The sequence below is a fragment of the Carassius auratus genome, unplaced genomic scaffold, assembly GCF_003368295.1.
Source record: "Carassius auratus strain Wakin unplaced genomic scaffold, ASM336829v1 scaf_tig00035641, whole genome shotgun sequence".
In the NCBI taxonomy this organism is placed as follows: Eukaryota; Metazoa; Chordata; class Actinopteri; order Cypriniformes; family Cyprinidae; genus Carassius; species Carassius auratus.
Genome location: NW_020526251.1, coordinates 124,195 through 140,918, shown reverse-complemented (window position 1 = coordinate 140,918; position 16,724 = coordinate 124,195). Strand labels below are relative to the sequence as shown.

At 38.7% G+C, this 16,724-nt stretch overlaps 1 protein-coding gene across 2 annotated transcripts; it reads left to right on the top strand.

Moving 5' to 3' along the window:
- Positions 1-561: 561 nt before the first annotated feature.
- Positions 562-13,853, top strand: LOC113082043 (teneurin-3-like). Of its 2 annotated transcripts, XM_026253973.1 has the most exons (10): positions 562-790; positions 1,812-2,044; positions 3,099-3,253; positions 4,413-5,293; positions 5,684-5,859; positions 8,062-8,297; positions 8,855-9,151; positions 9,639-11,250; positions 11,384-11,514; positions 12,281-13,853. In XM_026253973.1, the coding sequence occupies exons 1-10, from the start codon at positions 666-668 to the stop codon at positions 13,031-13,033; spliced, it is 4,599 nt and encodes a 1,532-aa protein (XP_026109758.1). In that variant the 5' UTR covers positions 562-665; the 3' UTR covers positions 13,034-13,853. The 2 variants fall into 2 exon arrangements, with proteins under 2 accessions (XP_026109758.1, XP_026109759.1); XM_026253974.1 differs by lacking the exon at positions 562-790 and having other exon boundaries at positions 832-2,044.
- Positions 13,854-16,724: the final 2,871 nt, after the last annotated feature.

Sequence of the window (16,724 nt, the reverse complement as noted above, 5' to 3'; positions counted from 1 at the left end):
TTGTTTTTCAGGTAGCTTTGCAGGTAGGTTTCTTGAAGTGTCCTGGAGACATTACCACAGTTCTGGATTTAGTCTGTCTCAGTTTGTTCTGTTTCTTCATGTTATTTCAGACAGACTGGATGATGGTGAGAGTGCTGTCTCTTGTCAGACTCCTTGTGCAAACAAAAATCTCACTGGATTATTACAATTAATGGCAAAAATAATGTTTGTAAATGAAAACTGACTTTTTTTTTTGGTGAAAATACTAGTGGCCTTTAGACTTTTGGACAGTACTGTACATTCCCTATACATTCCCTCCATAAAATGTGCTGCACACTAAATATTGGGGTTGAACTGTTCTGGAACAGTATTGTAAATACAATTTAACCACTGTTTTCTAGTTGTGTCATCTTTTGGAAGGCCAAACAAGGGATTTTCGATTCACAACGAAATAGTTTATATATATACATTTATCATTGTGTTTGGTCTCTCACATTTCTGACAAGATTTTAAAAATCTTTTAATGTGGGCCAGCCTTAAGTTGAAAATCTAAAATTACTAAAAAGGAAAACTGATTCAAATAGGTAAATATAAATATTTTAGAATATTAAAAATTTTTTAGAGGTATTGTATTCTCAGTATAGGATTTTTGTAAATAAATAAAGTAGTCACCAATGGGTTCCTGAATGAACAAGGGGTTATGGGAAGTAAATATAATAATTTTACACCATTTGACCTATACCGTATGTTCTGACGATATGTTTCCCTCCTTTTTTCAAACTACCCAAAGAAATAAGGATTTCAGGCACAGGTAAGTTGTGTGTAAGACATGCATGTATTATGTAAAAAAAATTAAGATGGTAACTTTTTTTTTTAAATCAACAACAAAATCATTTGTGACCCCTCTGGCCCTTTTTTATTTTTATGGAACTACATTTCCAAAGGGTGTCTATAGAAAACGAAACCAGGTTTGTTACTAATACCAGAAGATGTCAAGGCACATTTTATGAAAAATGTTTGCACATCACCACATTTTTTGGTCTATCTGAAAGATTTACTGCAACCAGGTAAGAGGATTTAGGATTATGTTGCAGTGGCCGACACTTTGGGCCTTGAGCTCAAAGGAGTACCACTGTTTCACATTTTCACATCTGGATTTTACACAGACCAGTGCCTCTGAGTGTGAATTGGTTTCCAAACAGTCCAGGATATCGATCTAATAGAGTAAGCTCAGCGTGCAAGAATAGCCTTAAAATTGCTTTTGATGAAATGTGAAAAGGTTTGTCTGATCCCATATGAGAAGGTCACAGATCTCCACACCATCATGCACAAAGTCTCAACTGGCCTGGTCATTTAACCACTAATGGCATGCCCGTAGGGGCCGAACTAACTAGTTCAGAAAGGAGCAGGGTGATTGGAAGACAGAATTAATGAATGCAAATAAGCGTAGCGTTCTGAAAAGCCATCAGTTGTTGACAGTCATTAAGATATGCTTTCCCCGCAAGGGAACAGGAATGATCGAAATAATCTGGCAGTCTTGAAGTCGTCATCACAGCCTCCGCAAACATGTTCCAGTCACATCACATTTACTTCTCTTTCACACATTCTTTTTCTCATCTGTCAGGAGCTCACACCCTTTTGATAGATGCGAAAAGCATACTGCAATTCTCTCACCATCTTTAATTATATTAATATTCTAATCAGTCTCTCATTTCATCTGCCATCTTCAATTGCAATGTTAGACCAATAATTTATGAGTCGCACTGACTTGGCTTGACAGCAAACTAATGTCTTCGCTAATAACTCCTACTGTTTATATGTCTCTCCCCAAGTAACAATCCTGCTCACCGCTACTACCTGACAACAGATCCCATGACGGGGCGGCTATATGTGTCCGACACCAACTCCAGACGCATCTATAGCCCACAGGGGCTTCCGGCCAGATCAGAGCCGCAGCAGAATGTGGAGGTGGTGGCGGGAACAGGAGATCACTGTCTTCCCTTTGATGAAACTCAGTGTGGAGATGGAGGACCAGCCACCGAGGCTCTCCTCACAGGACCCAAAGGTATTGTTACAGGATCATTAAAACTGACAATCAAAAGGGTCATGCATTCTTTTAAAGGAAAGAGATGAGAAACATGCGTTCTTCAAACTTCAGAAATAGCTGCAATGAATCTTCTGAGGCGTCTGGCACACTTTGATTGACATGAAAGATCATCCCAAAGCTCTGTTAGCTTTTAAACACTGTATTGTGTAGTGATGTTTTTGATTGCCACTTCAACGAGGGAAACGGGATCTGACAGCCCCGGGATACATACTAAATTATTTGACTGAGCCAGACACAATGGATTGATGAAGCTTCTTTGAACGACTCGTGACTTCACTGACATAAATTATAAAATGTCACACTCGTCTGGTGAATATAGACAAACTATTTCAACATATAATCTAGTCATGCAGAAAAATATGTTTTGATTGTTTTTCAATAAAATGTCATTTACACATGAATGCATGCATTGAATGATGGATACATTAGGTATCATATTTCCTGTGTAGATGGGTACATAATATGTTGAATTGATGGAATGTGCACACATTTTGGTTGTAACTATAAAAATCAAAAGGCATTTAGCATGCATGCAGTTTCCTTGGTTAGGACTGAGATTTCTGCCATGATGTCAGTTCACTGTTTTTGTCAGGCACACAAACTCTCAGTTCTACCACTCAGCTAGGCACGCATTTAGCAAGCGGCAGTTACTATAGCAACCCACACTTTCATAATTTGGGTTTAAAAGTGGGTTTGATGCTTTCCCACTCCATGCATTTGTCAAATACCCTGAGCAGACATATAGACAGACTGAGATGGAGTGAGCGAGAGTGAACACGGGCTGAAATGCTAGAGGGAGGCTGAGATGTCCTAATACATCCTATTCCACTTTCTCCTTAAGAAATAATTCAGCAGTGGGAGGCAAGATGTGAATAATTGAGGGCGATGCTTTCTGCAGTGACCTGAGTAATGGGAAGCCAAACATGACACATGTACCCGCTGCCTAGATCAGGCAAGCAAAGACCACAGCTGTGTGACCTGCACATTTAGTTCCTTCCTCTATTCTCTCCAGGGATCACTGTTGACAAGAACGGACTGATCTACTTTGTGGATGGGACCGTAATCCGGAAGGTGGATCAGAATGGCATCATCTCCACCTTACTGGGGTCCAATGACCTTGCCTCTGCTCGACCTCTGAGCTGTGACTCAGTTATGGACATCCATCAGGTGAATAGTGAAAATTGCTCAAATCAACACATGCAAGTAATTTATCATGACTCATGGAAAGACCTAAATGAGTTTTGGTCCTAGTACAATAAGGTAACTTTGTTAACATGAATGCATTGATATCATGAACTAACAATGAATTAAAAATGTTAAATAAGTAAAAGAAAAAAAGAAAATAAATGTATTGCTCTTGGTTGATATTTATTATTAATATATTAGGGCTGTGCAAAAAATCGAATGCGATTTTCATGCACATCTCATCAGTAAAGACGCTCCTTTAATTTGAAGTATTATCTCCAGCACGTGTGTTTAGATCAGGGTTGCCAGGTTTTAACAACAAATCCTTCCCCGTTGCTTCTCAAAACTAGTCCAAAACGAATCGCGATTCCAGGAGGTTCCCAGATTTAAAAAAAAATGCTTCTCGGGGTTAAAATATACGGGTTTTTTTTGGCATGGTTGTCTTGGTAAAATTCGCATTTTAGGGGCTAAATATCACGTTATTGGTATTGGGGTTGCTTCGAACCACCGACTTGGCAACACTGGTACAGGTGGAGCGGCAGTTACTACACAGAGCCATAGTCTACCGACAACTAACACAAAATCACTTTCAAAATCGACAAAGAATCACCACCGATTTTAAAATCGATTTTGTGTAGATTGTCAGTGAATTACGGCTCTGTGTAGTAAATGCCAAGCATTGTTGCCAAGTCTGTGGTAAGTTTTTCATGTCCGCGAATCGTGGCGACAATACCAATAACGTGATATTTAGCCCCTAAAATGCGAATTTTACCAAGGTAACCATGCCATAAAACTAAAATTTTAAGCCCGGAAAGCAATTATTTTTCGGGGAGCCTTCTGGAAGCACGATTGGGCTAGTTTTGGACTAGTTTTGAGAAGCAACTGGGCAGGATTTGTTGTGAAAACCTGGCAACCATGATCTGAACGCAAGTGCTGGAGATATACTTCTAATTACAGGAGCATCTTTACTGATGAGATGTGCATGAAAATCGCATTCGATTTATATATATATATATATATATATATATACACACACATATATATATATATATATCTTTATAAATGGAAGTGGAGTTATATAAACTATAGCAGCTGCATATCTTTTTGAACAATGCCTTTCGTCTTATCCCTCTGCCTTTAGGTGTCTTTAGAATGGCCGACAGATCTGGCTGTTAGTCCGATGGATAACTCATTGTTTGTGCTGGACGGCGGTGTAGTTTTGCGGATCACTGAGGAGGGGCAGGTCAGTGTGGCAGCAGGCAGACCCCTTCACTGCCCCATGGCTTCTACAGACATCTTGGTGACAGAAACACAGCAAGCCACGCAAACCCATCTGGAATCCCCAAGCGCCATCACTGTCTCCTTCAATGGAGTGCTGCACATCGCAGAGACAGACGAGAGGAAGATGAGCCGCATACGCAGCGTGGCAGCAGATGGCGAGATCACTCACCTGGCTGGGGCGCCTTCAGATTGCGACTGCAAGACCGATGTCAACTGTGATTGTTACCTTACAGGAGACGGCTTCGCTAAAGATGCTCGGCTGAATGGGCCGTCCTCTCTCGCGGCAGCTCCGGATGGAACCCTGTATGTAGCTGACCTGGGAAACGTTCGCATTCGAGCGATTGGAAAAAACAAGCCTGCACTTAACAGTATGGGCTTGTATGAAGTGGCATCGTCCATGGAGCAGGAAGTATACATGTTTGACAGTAATGGCACACACCAGCACACGGCCAAACTGATCACAGGAGACTTCAAATACAACTTCAGCTATAGCAATGAAGGAGATCTGACCTCAGTGGCCGACAGTTATGGGAACACGCTACGGATTCGCCGGGATGCCAGCCGCCTTCCTGTCCGCATCGTTGCACCTGACAACCAGGTTATTTGGCTAACTGTAGGCTCGAGTGGTGGGCTGAAGACCCTTGGCACACAGGGGCGTGAACAGGTGCTGCTAACTTACCATGGCAACAGTGGTCTACTGGCAACCAAGAGCACTGCCAATGGATGGACAACATTCTATGAGTAAGAGTGTTTTAGCGTTTCTGATTGCTATGCTTTGTTTGCCAGTAAACATTGGTAAACATTGCTATTATCGCTCAAATTTAGGGTCAGCAATTTGAACAAGTTCTAAATCTTGACTAATACATGGACTCAAAACATTTCTGCTACAGACATGAATGATATCTAAAATCAAGCTGGTAATTCTGGAGAGGTTTATACTGTTTATTTTCTAAGTAGTCACACCTTGCCTGGTGGATGATGAATTGGGAAACATCCAAGAATTCTGAAAGAGGACCTGAATCATTTCTAGGGAACAACACAGAAGTAATATAGACTTTAAAACAGATAGCACAGTAGAAAAGTGCATATTCACATGGAATGCATTAAATGCAACATCCTTCTCTTTTTCAGCTATGACACAGAGGGACGACTGACCAATGTAACTTTTCCTACTGGTGTGGTTACCAGCCTGGCCTATGACATGGATACTGTCTCTACAGTAGAAAGAGAAAGTTCTGAACGAGATGAAGCTGCAATCATAACTACAAACCAGTCAGCAATTCAAAATGTCCTCACATTACATCAAGGTAACCCTTAATCTTCTGAATATATATAAATATTTTGGCATATTATGTCATTAGAGGTCGAAGATTTTTCCAAATTTTTAATAGTTTGAAAACTTACTCATCAGAATTGACACAGATTATCTTCAGACCATCCTGGCAAACAGCTAGCTCCTGGCAAAAAGATTTTTGATAGACCCATCCGTTCTCAAAAAACGTGCAAACAAATCAACTAAAAGTTTGCCAAATCGGACCTGAGGGTTTTTCTCTCCAACACTTTGTTATATTTAGACCAAACTTTGTGTGTTATAATAACCATGACCTGAGGCTACCTGCATAGCTTTGGGTCAGAGTCACCTAATGGTCAGGAAATATGAAAAAAAAAATAACTTATGAATGACTTAAGAATGGTTTGGTCACAAAAATGGTCTCTTAAGATTCAGTGCAGCATGCTGAACTAAAAAATACCCAATTTTCCCATGTCAGCAATTTTGGGCATCAGCTATTTAGAATTTCCTCATAAAATGCTTGATTGCATTGGTGTATCATTATGAAACACAGTATGTGTCTTCGGCACCATGCCCTGATGGTACTCAAAAAGTTTCATGATGGTGTGATAAAAAGTGATTTTCAAAATTGCTAATAACTTTTGAGTATATTAGCCTATTGTAATGAATCTGATCTCATTATAGAATCTTTGGATCATGCCGAGAACATGGATACCAATTTTACCATAGTCAGCTGAACTTCCTGTCCACCATTTTGATTTGTTGAAATATTACTTTCTCAAACTCAGCCCAGATCTTTAATTCGATTTTGACTAAATTTGACTTGGATCCTCTTCAGACCATGCTGACAAAAAGTTTACATGAAATTATTGGCATGAGGCCAAGCTGATACTGAGGCTGGAACTCTGGAGTACTTTGGCATTAGGGCTGCAGCTATCGATTCTTTTTGTAATCGATTAATCTAGCACTTAATCGATCGATTAATCGAGTAATCGGATAAAATGGTTTGTGTGTGTTTTTGAACAACCAAAACAAATAATGCATAACAAAAATGATGTGGCTGTAAAATGAACAAGCATTTGGCTTTTATTTCTCAACAGAGGTATTTATTTCCATGTCCAAAAGCTTGGCTCCAAAAGTTAAGTGCCAAGTTGGCATTGCCAACAATTATAGAACAACGTACAGTTATGTATAACATGTATTATAAAACTAATATGAATATAAACTTAGTTTTTTGTCTTCTTAATACACAACATTACAAAAAAAGGATTGCACCTTCTGCAAATTTAGTTTAGTTAACCTGAGAACAAAAATTGAATATAAAATATCAAGCCAAACAGGTACACAATGTATAAAATGTATAAAAAAAAATATGTAAATAAAACAATTATAAACAAAATATAAATAATAAGCTGTAATCTCAAAACAAACATCAAAATGTACGTGTGTGTGTGTGTGTGTGTGTGTTTGTGTGTGTGTGAAGGCGTTCTTTTTTTAGGCTATAGGCTACTCTCTTGCAATTGAACGTGATATTTACGTTTACTACTTTAAAACGTCATCAAATTTAAACATCATATCTAGTCAAACCGCATCACGACATCGCTACAAATGCAGTATGGGATTAAAATCAGCGAACATCAATAGGCTTAGACTACGTTAACTTACCTTGTTTCAGCGATGCTTGGTGAAACAGCATAGAGTGGATGTCTTCTGTTCAGATGCTGATTCATGGAAGATGTGCTGTTGTGGTATGCCAGCTCTATTTTGCAGTAGAGACACTGCACCTTGTTCTCTTCTTTATTAAGTGTGTAATGATCCCACACTTTAGACAATTTCTGCCGTTTATTTATAGATCTATTCTCCGCCATCGCGCCAACTAAATTCAAAAGGTCTGTGTGAATAAACGGTCCGTGTGACACAATCAAATCCCTGCGCCGCGCATATAGTGCGCGTCATAGGAATTTAACGAGGCTTCGAGGCAGAGTTTTTGCCTCGAGGAATTTTTGTAATCGAGTAACTCGAGGAATCGTTTCAGCCCTATTTGGCATATTGACAACAAACGTTTAACTCATCCCAAAAGCTTTAATTACTCATTGTTGCATCTGAACTCATCTGATGCCCCATGCCATGCGTAGTTTCTCAATTTTGACTCCGTTGTGCTTGGCCAATTAATTGCTGCTTGCAGTTATGTTTTATGTTTTCTTTTTTTATTTTGCAGATCAGCTGAAGAACAACTATGTGATTGGTTATGACCATTCCTTGTGGATTCTGTATGCCAACGGAATGAACACTCACTACCAGACGGAACCACACATTCTGGCTGGTGCATCCTCCCCTACGCTGGCACGAAGAAATATGACCCTACCTGATGACAGTGGGCAAAACTTGGTTGAATGGCGCTTTCGTAAAGAGCAGACAAGGACGAAGGTCACTGTGTTTGGACGCAAGTTACGAGTACGTAAGTCCATTTATAGAGGACAATGGTTTGGCAAATGGTTTAAAGTCTGAGACTGAATCTACTGCTTGTTAAAAGCAACCACAGCACAGTTTTGAATGTATTAGTCATATTGTAACACTTGACATCTGTCTTGAGGTTCAACTGACCTCAGTCATAATAGACTATTTAAAAAAAAAATCATGCAAGATTTCTTGCTCTTCTTTTTGTGTAGATGTGTATTCTTGCAAATTAAATTAAGTAAATTTGGCATGAAGATGCCACCCAGCTGTTTTTAGGAGAGAACAACAGTTTTACAGAGAAAATCAATTCTAAAATTGAAGTAGCCTACATTGCAAGATGATTTAATAGTTTAAGCGTGCCACTAAGCCACTTGGTTTTATAAAGTTGAGCTATTAATTATGAGACTCATTTTCACACTAAGATTCAAGTCTTTATGATGTAAACCAAGGCAACTCTGACAGAAATTTTTTTTTGTCAATTTTCTTGCCTATTTTTCTTGTTATTTTACTGTTGCCGTACCAATTTTGTGTCTCTCCTCTGCCTGCACTTCAAGGTAAATGGACGGAACATTTTGTCTGTTGATTATGACCGAGCGCTGAGGATTGAAAAGATCTATGATGATCACCGTAAATTCCTTCTGAAGATTGGTTATGACACAGCAGGTCAGCCCACTCTCTGGATGCCAAGTAGCAAGCTGCTGCCTGTCAACCTTACTCGCAATAGCAATGGGCAGTTGAGTGCCATACACTGGGGCTCTGTCTCAGAGAGGGCCGAGTATGATGGACAAGGCCGTCTGCTTTCCAGAACATTTCCCGATGGGAAGACCTGGCGCTACACATATCTGGAGAAGGTACAGGCCAGTGGAAATTGCTTTTAGTGATGTATGTGATATGCAGTAGACATCAAGAGATTTGTCAGTAGACTCTGCCAAATATATACTGCTTACCACCAATGTAAATCTTTTTTGACTTAATCACTTTAGCGCAATGTATTGTTTAAAAAAAAAAAAAAAATCAAATCTTACCGTACCCAAACTTTTGAACTATATATACCCTTAAATAAAAACAAAGATTTGATCATAATTTATACAACCTACACATGATTTTCTTTTCTTTCATGGAACAATACAAAACTAAAGACATGACATATGAAAAAATATGCTTGTCAATAAATGAAATGAGGGCTAGTAAATGGTGAAGAATTGTTATTTTTGGGTGAATATATCGCAAAAACTTTTGTATCCTAATAAGATTAACCAACTAGTGTGACTCTTAACATACAATTAGTTTATTTTAATTCCTCCTGGTTTATGCAAGTTATTTTCTTCTTTTTTGTAGTCCACTGTCCTGATACTTGCAAGTCAGCGGCAGTATGTCTTTGAATTTGACCCTCAGGGAGGTCTTTCAGCAGTCACTATGCCTAGTGTGGCACGATACACTATGGAGACCATACGCTCGGTGTCTTACTACCGCAACCTTTACCATATGCCTGAGAGCAACGCTTCCGTCGCTGTAGACTACAGTGAGGATGGCAGGCTCCTGAGAGTGGCACAGCTGGGCACAGGACGGAGAGTCCTTTACCGGTACCGCTGGCACAACAAACTCTCAGAGGTTCTGTACGATAGCACTCGCGTCAGCTTCACCTATGATGAGACAGCAGGTGTGCTGAAGACGGTCAATCTGCAGAGTGAGGGTTTTATATGCACCATTAGATACAGGCAGCTTGGCCCACTGGTAGACCGACAGATCTACCGCTTCAGTGAGGACGGAATGGTAAATGCTCGCTTTGACTACGCTTATGACAGTAGTCTGCGTGTGACGAGTATTCAGGGGGTCATCAATGAAACCCCACTGCCTATTGACCTTTATCAGTATGATGACATCTCAGGGAAAGTGGAGCAGTTCGGCAAATTTGGCGTCATCTATTATGACATCAACCAGATCATCTCTACCTCTGTCATGACTTACACCAAACACTTTGACGGACATGGTCGGGTTCGAGAGATTCAGTATGAATTATTCCGGTCTCTGCTCTTCTGGATCACGGTCCAGTATGACGATATGGGCAGAGTAACCAAGCGGGAAATGAAGATTGGCTCGTTTGCTAATGCTACCAAGTACAGTTATGAATATGATGTGGACGGGCAGTTGCAGACAGTCTACCTCAATGAGAAAATGACATGGCGCTACAGCTATGACTTAAACGGGAACATACACCTGCTGAGTCCAGCAAACAGCGCACGAATCATGCCCCTCCGTTATGACCTGCGAGACCGTATAACTCGTCTTGGAGATCTGCAGTACGAGTTGGACGAAGATGGGTTTCTTTGCCAGAGAGGCTCTGAGATCTTCCAGTACAACTCCAATGGCCACCTAGAATGTGTCTACAGTAAATCCAACGGCTGGTCTGTCCAGTACCGTTACGATGGTTTGGGAAGAAGAGTATCAACAAAGTCCAGCATAGGACAACACCTGCAGTTCTTTTATGCTGATCTGAGCTACCCAAGCAGGATAACACATGTCTACAACCATTCCAGCTCTCAGATTACCTCTCTATACTATGACCTGCAGGGACACTTGTTTGCAATGGAGATCAGCAGTGGAGCAGAGTTCTACATCGCTTGTGATAACATAGGATCACCACTGGCTGTCTTTGGCAGTGATGGTACCCTGCTCAAGCAGATTCATTATACAGCCTATGGCGAGGTCTACTCGGACTCCAATCCTGACATTCAGCTGGTGATTGGGTTTCATGGAGGACTTTATGAACCTCTAACAAAACTGCTTCATTTTGGAGTGAGGGATTATGACATCATGTCAGGTCGCTGGACTGCACCTGACTTCATGCAGTGGGAGAAAATAATCAAGAACCCAGGCCCTTTCAATCTCTACATGTTCCGAAACAACAACCCAATAAGTAAAGTGCAGAAAGTTAGAGACTACTTAACAGGTATGGGATGGATTAATATCTGTATATTAAAATAAGTTCTGCTAGTAACATATCTGCTATACATTGCACATTTCATTGCATATCTCCAATCTTAAATTCTGATTTGTAATTTAGTCATTGATATTTGCTACAGATGTGAACACCTGGCTGGTCACATTTGGATTCCATCTCCATAATAGTATCCCTGGTTTCCCTATCCCCATTTCTGAGATGACACAAGCCTCTTATGAACTGGCCAAAAGTCAAGTGTGGGACGACCTGACAGTAAGTTTATTGTGGATGAATATCTTTACGTACAGTATTAGTATAAAGGGTTATTATAGTTAATTGAATCTAAAACCATAAAAAACATTACTTTCCATTACTTTAAATAAGAGTAACGTTAACTGAAATACAATCAATTTAAAAATATAGACATATTTTAATTCAGCAGTTGCCAAGGCAACATTTCTCATTTTCATTTTGTTGAACTTGATGTACTACAAAAAATAAATAAAAAAAATAAATAAATAATAATAATAATAATAATAATAATAATAATAATATATATATATATATATATATATATATATATATATATATATATATATATATATATATATATATATATACAAAAACCTATGACAAAAAACTACTAAAACTTTATATTAAATATTTCAAATTAAAATGATAAAATAAAAAAAGTAATGCAAAATAATAATAAAACAGAGTATAATAAAACTAACAGAGTGAGAATATTAGATCAGAGTCTGAGATTTGTTTTGGATTATTATATTATATTATTACCCTGGTAGTAGGTTTTTTGTATCATTACATCTTCAACTAATAGTACCAGGATTTTTATAATAATAATAATTTATAATAAAATGATAAAAGCTGTATTTCTACAAAAAATAAATAAAGAAATCCAAATTAAAAATAATTGTATCTCCATTTTTTTTTAGATCTTGTAGTATCCCTTTGAATAATTGGAATGGAATGGAACTATAGCCACATGTTTCTGTAAAATGTTTATTTTCTTCTTTTATAGGCCAGCTTTGCAGTCCAGCAGCACGTCATCCGACAAGCTGAAGCATTTCTATCATTTGGGGATCTGCCACAGGTTGAGTTCGGCCCTAGCCACAGGGCTGATAAACCCTGGCTGTGGTTTGCCTCAAGTGATTCTTTGATAGGTCGTGGGATCATGCTGGCCCTTTACAAGGGTATCGTGATAACTCGCGCACTAAGCCTGGCTAATGAGGATTGCGTCAAGGTTGCCAACATCCTCAATGGCGCACTTTACTTGAAAGACCTGCACTTTATTTTGGATGGCAGAGACACACACTTCTTTGTGAAAATGAATTCTCCTGAAGCAGACCTGGCAGCGCTGCGGCTTACTAGCGGACGGAAAGAACTTGAGAATGCGGTGAACGTGACGGTGTCGCAGTCCACAGCTGTGCTAGGTGGCCGCACCCGGCGCTTCGCAGATGTGGAGTTTCAGAGGGGGGCTCTCACCCTGCACGTGCGCTACGGGGCGTCTCTGGATGAGGAACGAGTGCGTGTTTTAGAGCTGGCCCGACAGAGGGCTCTCGCCATCTCGTGGTCACGTGAGCAGCAGCGGGTCCGGAACGGAGAGGAAGGATCCCGCCTATGGACTGAGGGAGAGAGGAGGCAGCTTCTCAGCAGCGGACGAGTGCAAGGCTACGATGGATACTATGTGCTGTCGGTAGAGCAGTATCCTGAACTAGCCGACAGCGTCAGCAACATTCAGTTCCTCAGACAAAATGAGATTGGCAAAAGGTAGTGAACAGACCATTATTAGCCACTTACATACATGCAATTTGTTATAGGAGAATAAGTTAAGCGGACACATTTATTTCATTCTCAGTTTGTAAAAATGCTACTACTCCTAGTCAAATAAGAAGTGTACTACCTAGGGGAAAAAAAAGAGTATTAAAACAACGCTGTGCGTTGTGAAACATTGTGTTTTCTCAAGACCTATTTAAGGCCTTAGCAAGGTTACAATTGTGGAGCACAATGAATTTATGAACTTTGCATCAAGAGACAGGCCAGATTCATAAAGCTGTTGATATCTTTATTTAACTATTTATTATTAATTTTTACAAGCACTATTCAAATATGTCCCTACAGAGAAAAATGGCATACCTTTTGGAAAATGAAAAATGTTTACATATGCATATCACTATACCACTGCAAAAATACCATGTGATGTCAGGTGGGTTATTGTAGCCAGCTATACACTGTAATATTTTTATATTTATTCAGATTTGTCTCTTTTTCCTGTAAACTCCTGTTCATGAATATCATAATAGAAAAAAAAAATATGTTGTTGGCAATCATGCCCTGCAATGATAACAATCCTAAAATATTTTTATTTAGGTCTGATTCTAAATTTTAGTTACAAACAAAAAGTGTTTTATAAACATTTGACACTTGATTTACAGCCATCTTACGTCATACTTTGACTGAATAAACTGTACATATAATGAATAAAATGGCAACACAGCACAGAAAATATGTAAATGTCTATTTATGTAAATGTGCGTTTACCTGCATATTTTTTTAAATTAAAAGCAATTATCTGCTCATTTGGTTACAGGTAATAAGGCAAATATCTGTGAAAATTGTACTTAAAAAAAAAAAAAAGTTTTTTCTTTTTTTTTTTTTACAGATTTTTTTTGTTATGAGAACAGATCAAATTAAAATGGTTCATAAAGAACATTATACACTTTGGCCTAGTTTCATGGTCTTGGCAATACAACAGCAAGTAACCTTTGAAAAATCCTTTTGTCCGCTAACACTAAACGGCTTTTTCTATATGCATATTGATGAACTAAGAATTGAACTGTGGCAGTCTGAAGTTATATATGACAGGTTATGTGAATTCATTTTAATCAAAGGCAAAACTGCATAAGTCATGAGTAAAACTGACTTTCATCTGCTTTGGCGATTAATGGTAAATGGTCCCTAAATATTAACTTAAATTTATAATTGCTCTGTGTAAAATCTGATTAATGAGTGATCAAAGGCAAAAACACACTCAAAAAACCCATTGACCCTGGGACGATGGAACCGGAAGTGCTAAAATGCTAACTTGCTTCCAGGCTTTTGCCTACAAAGTGACATCATAGTTCCACCACTCAATAACTGCTCCAATGTAAACTGTACACATTTAAAGCAACTGCATGTCGTTTTGTGTGTTTTTCGAGTTTGGAGCCCCTACAGTTGACTGTGGAATGTAAAGCAATCTGCCCTTTTCATGGAATTTGATGCACCAGGGGATTCTGTTTTTGTTTTTATATATATATATATATATATATATATATATATATATATATATATATATATATATATATATATATATATATATATATATATATACACAAAAAGGTGACATCATGCGCCAGACCGCCAGTTATTAATTCTAGCTAAAATGAGCTCAGAGGACTTCAGTGTCATATATTGCTTTTTTGTTGTTGCTTGATTAAAACTTGAAAATGTTGAAAATTGTCATTAATCACTTACATTAATCACATTGTTCTAAACCCGTAAAAGTTTAATTCATCTTCAGAACACAATTTAAGATCATTTGGATGAAAACCGGGAGGCTTGTGACTGTCCCATTGACTGCCAAATAAATGACACTGTCAAAAGTCCAGAAAAGTATTAAAAGACATCGACAGAAAAGTCCATCTGCCATCAGTGGTTGAATTTTATGAAGCGACAAGAATACTTCCTGTACGTGAAGAAAACAAAAAATAACGATTCTCTCCACATCACCATAGCGCCATTTTGGAGAAAATTTATTCTTGTATTTTTGCTGTTGCTATGTTTGATGAAAATTCAGGTCAAACAGTAAGCAGCATCTGAAACATGCTTTACTACAGTTGTAATGTTGCAGTGTAAATTCATTCATTTGACTGGCAAAAGCTATAGTGTATATTGAATTTCTTGATCAAATAAAAGAATTTGAGATGACAGATGACACATATTTAATAAGGTTAAAAAATATTGGCCTTTGTAAAGGGTAAATAACATCTTGGGGTGAATATTAAAAACAGATGCAGATTTAAGTATGTAAAAGCTGATAAAACAGTTGAAAGTATTGCTATTGCATAAATCTTTTACACCAATAAAAATGTTGGTGATGCCGTGCTTTTGTGGGGATATTTGGTATATAGGATATTTTCTGCTGATATGAAAAGTTCACTGTATGTCATAATAATACAATGCATTTTTGACATTGTGACGAAAGTATGTAATATAACATGCATTTCCATCAAAGTTTTGGTCTTAAATTTCACATAAGGTGGTATTAAAAAGATCATATCTGTAGACACTCTGTAACAGCACATAAAAGTGCGGGAACTTGATCAATTCTATAATCAAGAGAGTAAAATAGAACAGGAGCTCACATAACATTGCTGTACTTTTAAAGTGAGGCGTTACGTAAAGCCCCTTTTTGATCTGGAGCTTTCTGCGAATCCCACGACTGCAATGTTCAGCAGGAAAGCTACAGAGACACGCAGCGCACTTCATACACAAACCCGTATGATGGAATGCACAGTGCCATAAATGATTTTAATAACAGTCGTGGATATTTATAACTTTAAACCCAATGGACTTCCTTTAGGAAACTGTTTTGAGATTTACTAAGCATGAGTGAGTGAGGCAAGGTCTGATGATGCCACCAAAACACCACTGTGTTGTTTCCGTGCGGTGCATGCTAATGATATGCAAATGCACTGAGGAAAAACCTTCCCTGGATCGCACGTATTAGCCATGGTCTCTGTTTTCTGGTTTAATCCACGATTGCACTTTAAACTGTTCTGCCCCGGTTCCTGATTAACACTGCCCTCAAACACAACATTTACGCACAATCAAGTCCTTGCAAACACACTTCCTAATGGGTTGACTCATTTTCCTGCATCTGGAGCATTTTTGCTTATTCCCACCCAGTTTTACAGATTCCGCAACTGGTTTATGAAGGTCACTCATTTCGGTGTTATTGTCTACAACAGCCGTTTTTGTGCCACTTCTGCTCCAAGTGGCAGATTTGATTGATTACCCAACTCTCCTCAAAAGGTATGAAGACAATCCCTGTCACAGACCGCTCAATATCAGCAAACTCCGGTGCCCGAGCGAGCAGTGTGTTTACAAGGACACAAGACACCACCACACAAAGACAAGCCTGCTGTCTGTCTCTGACACACACATCGGATCTCCAGAGTCTCATTCCAAAACCTCTAACCTTTCACAATCTGTTCTGTCTAGCCAGAGTTCACCTGTTAGCCACAATTCAGCTGAAAAGTGTGTATATTTACACAAAATACAGACAGGCCTTCAAATATCCACTATAAACCGTGTAATCACACCAGATTCTCTCGTGTGTGTTTTTACACGTATACAGGCATACACGAGTCCACTATGAAATTTTTTACGGTAAGTAGATGTAAATGATTCAAATGATGCAT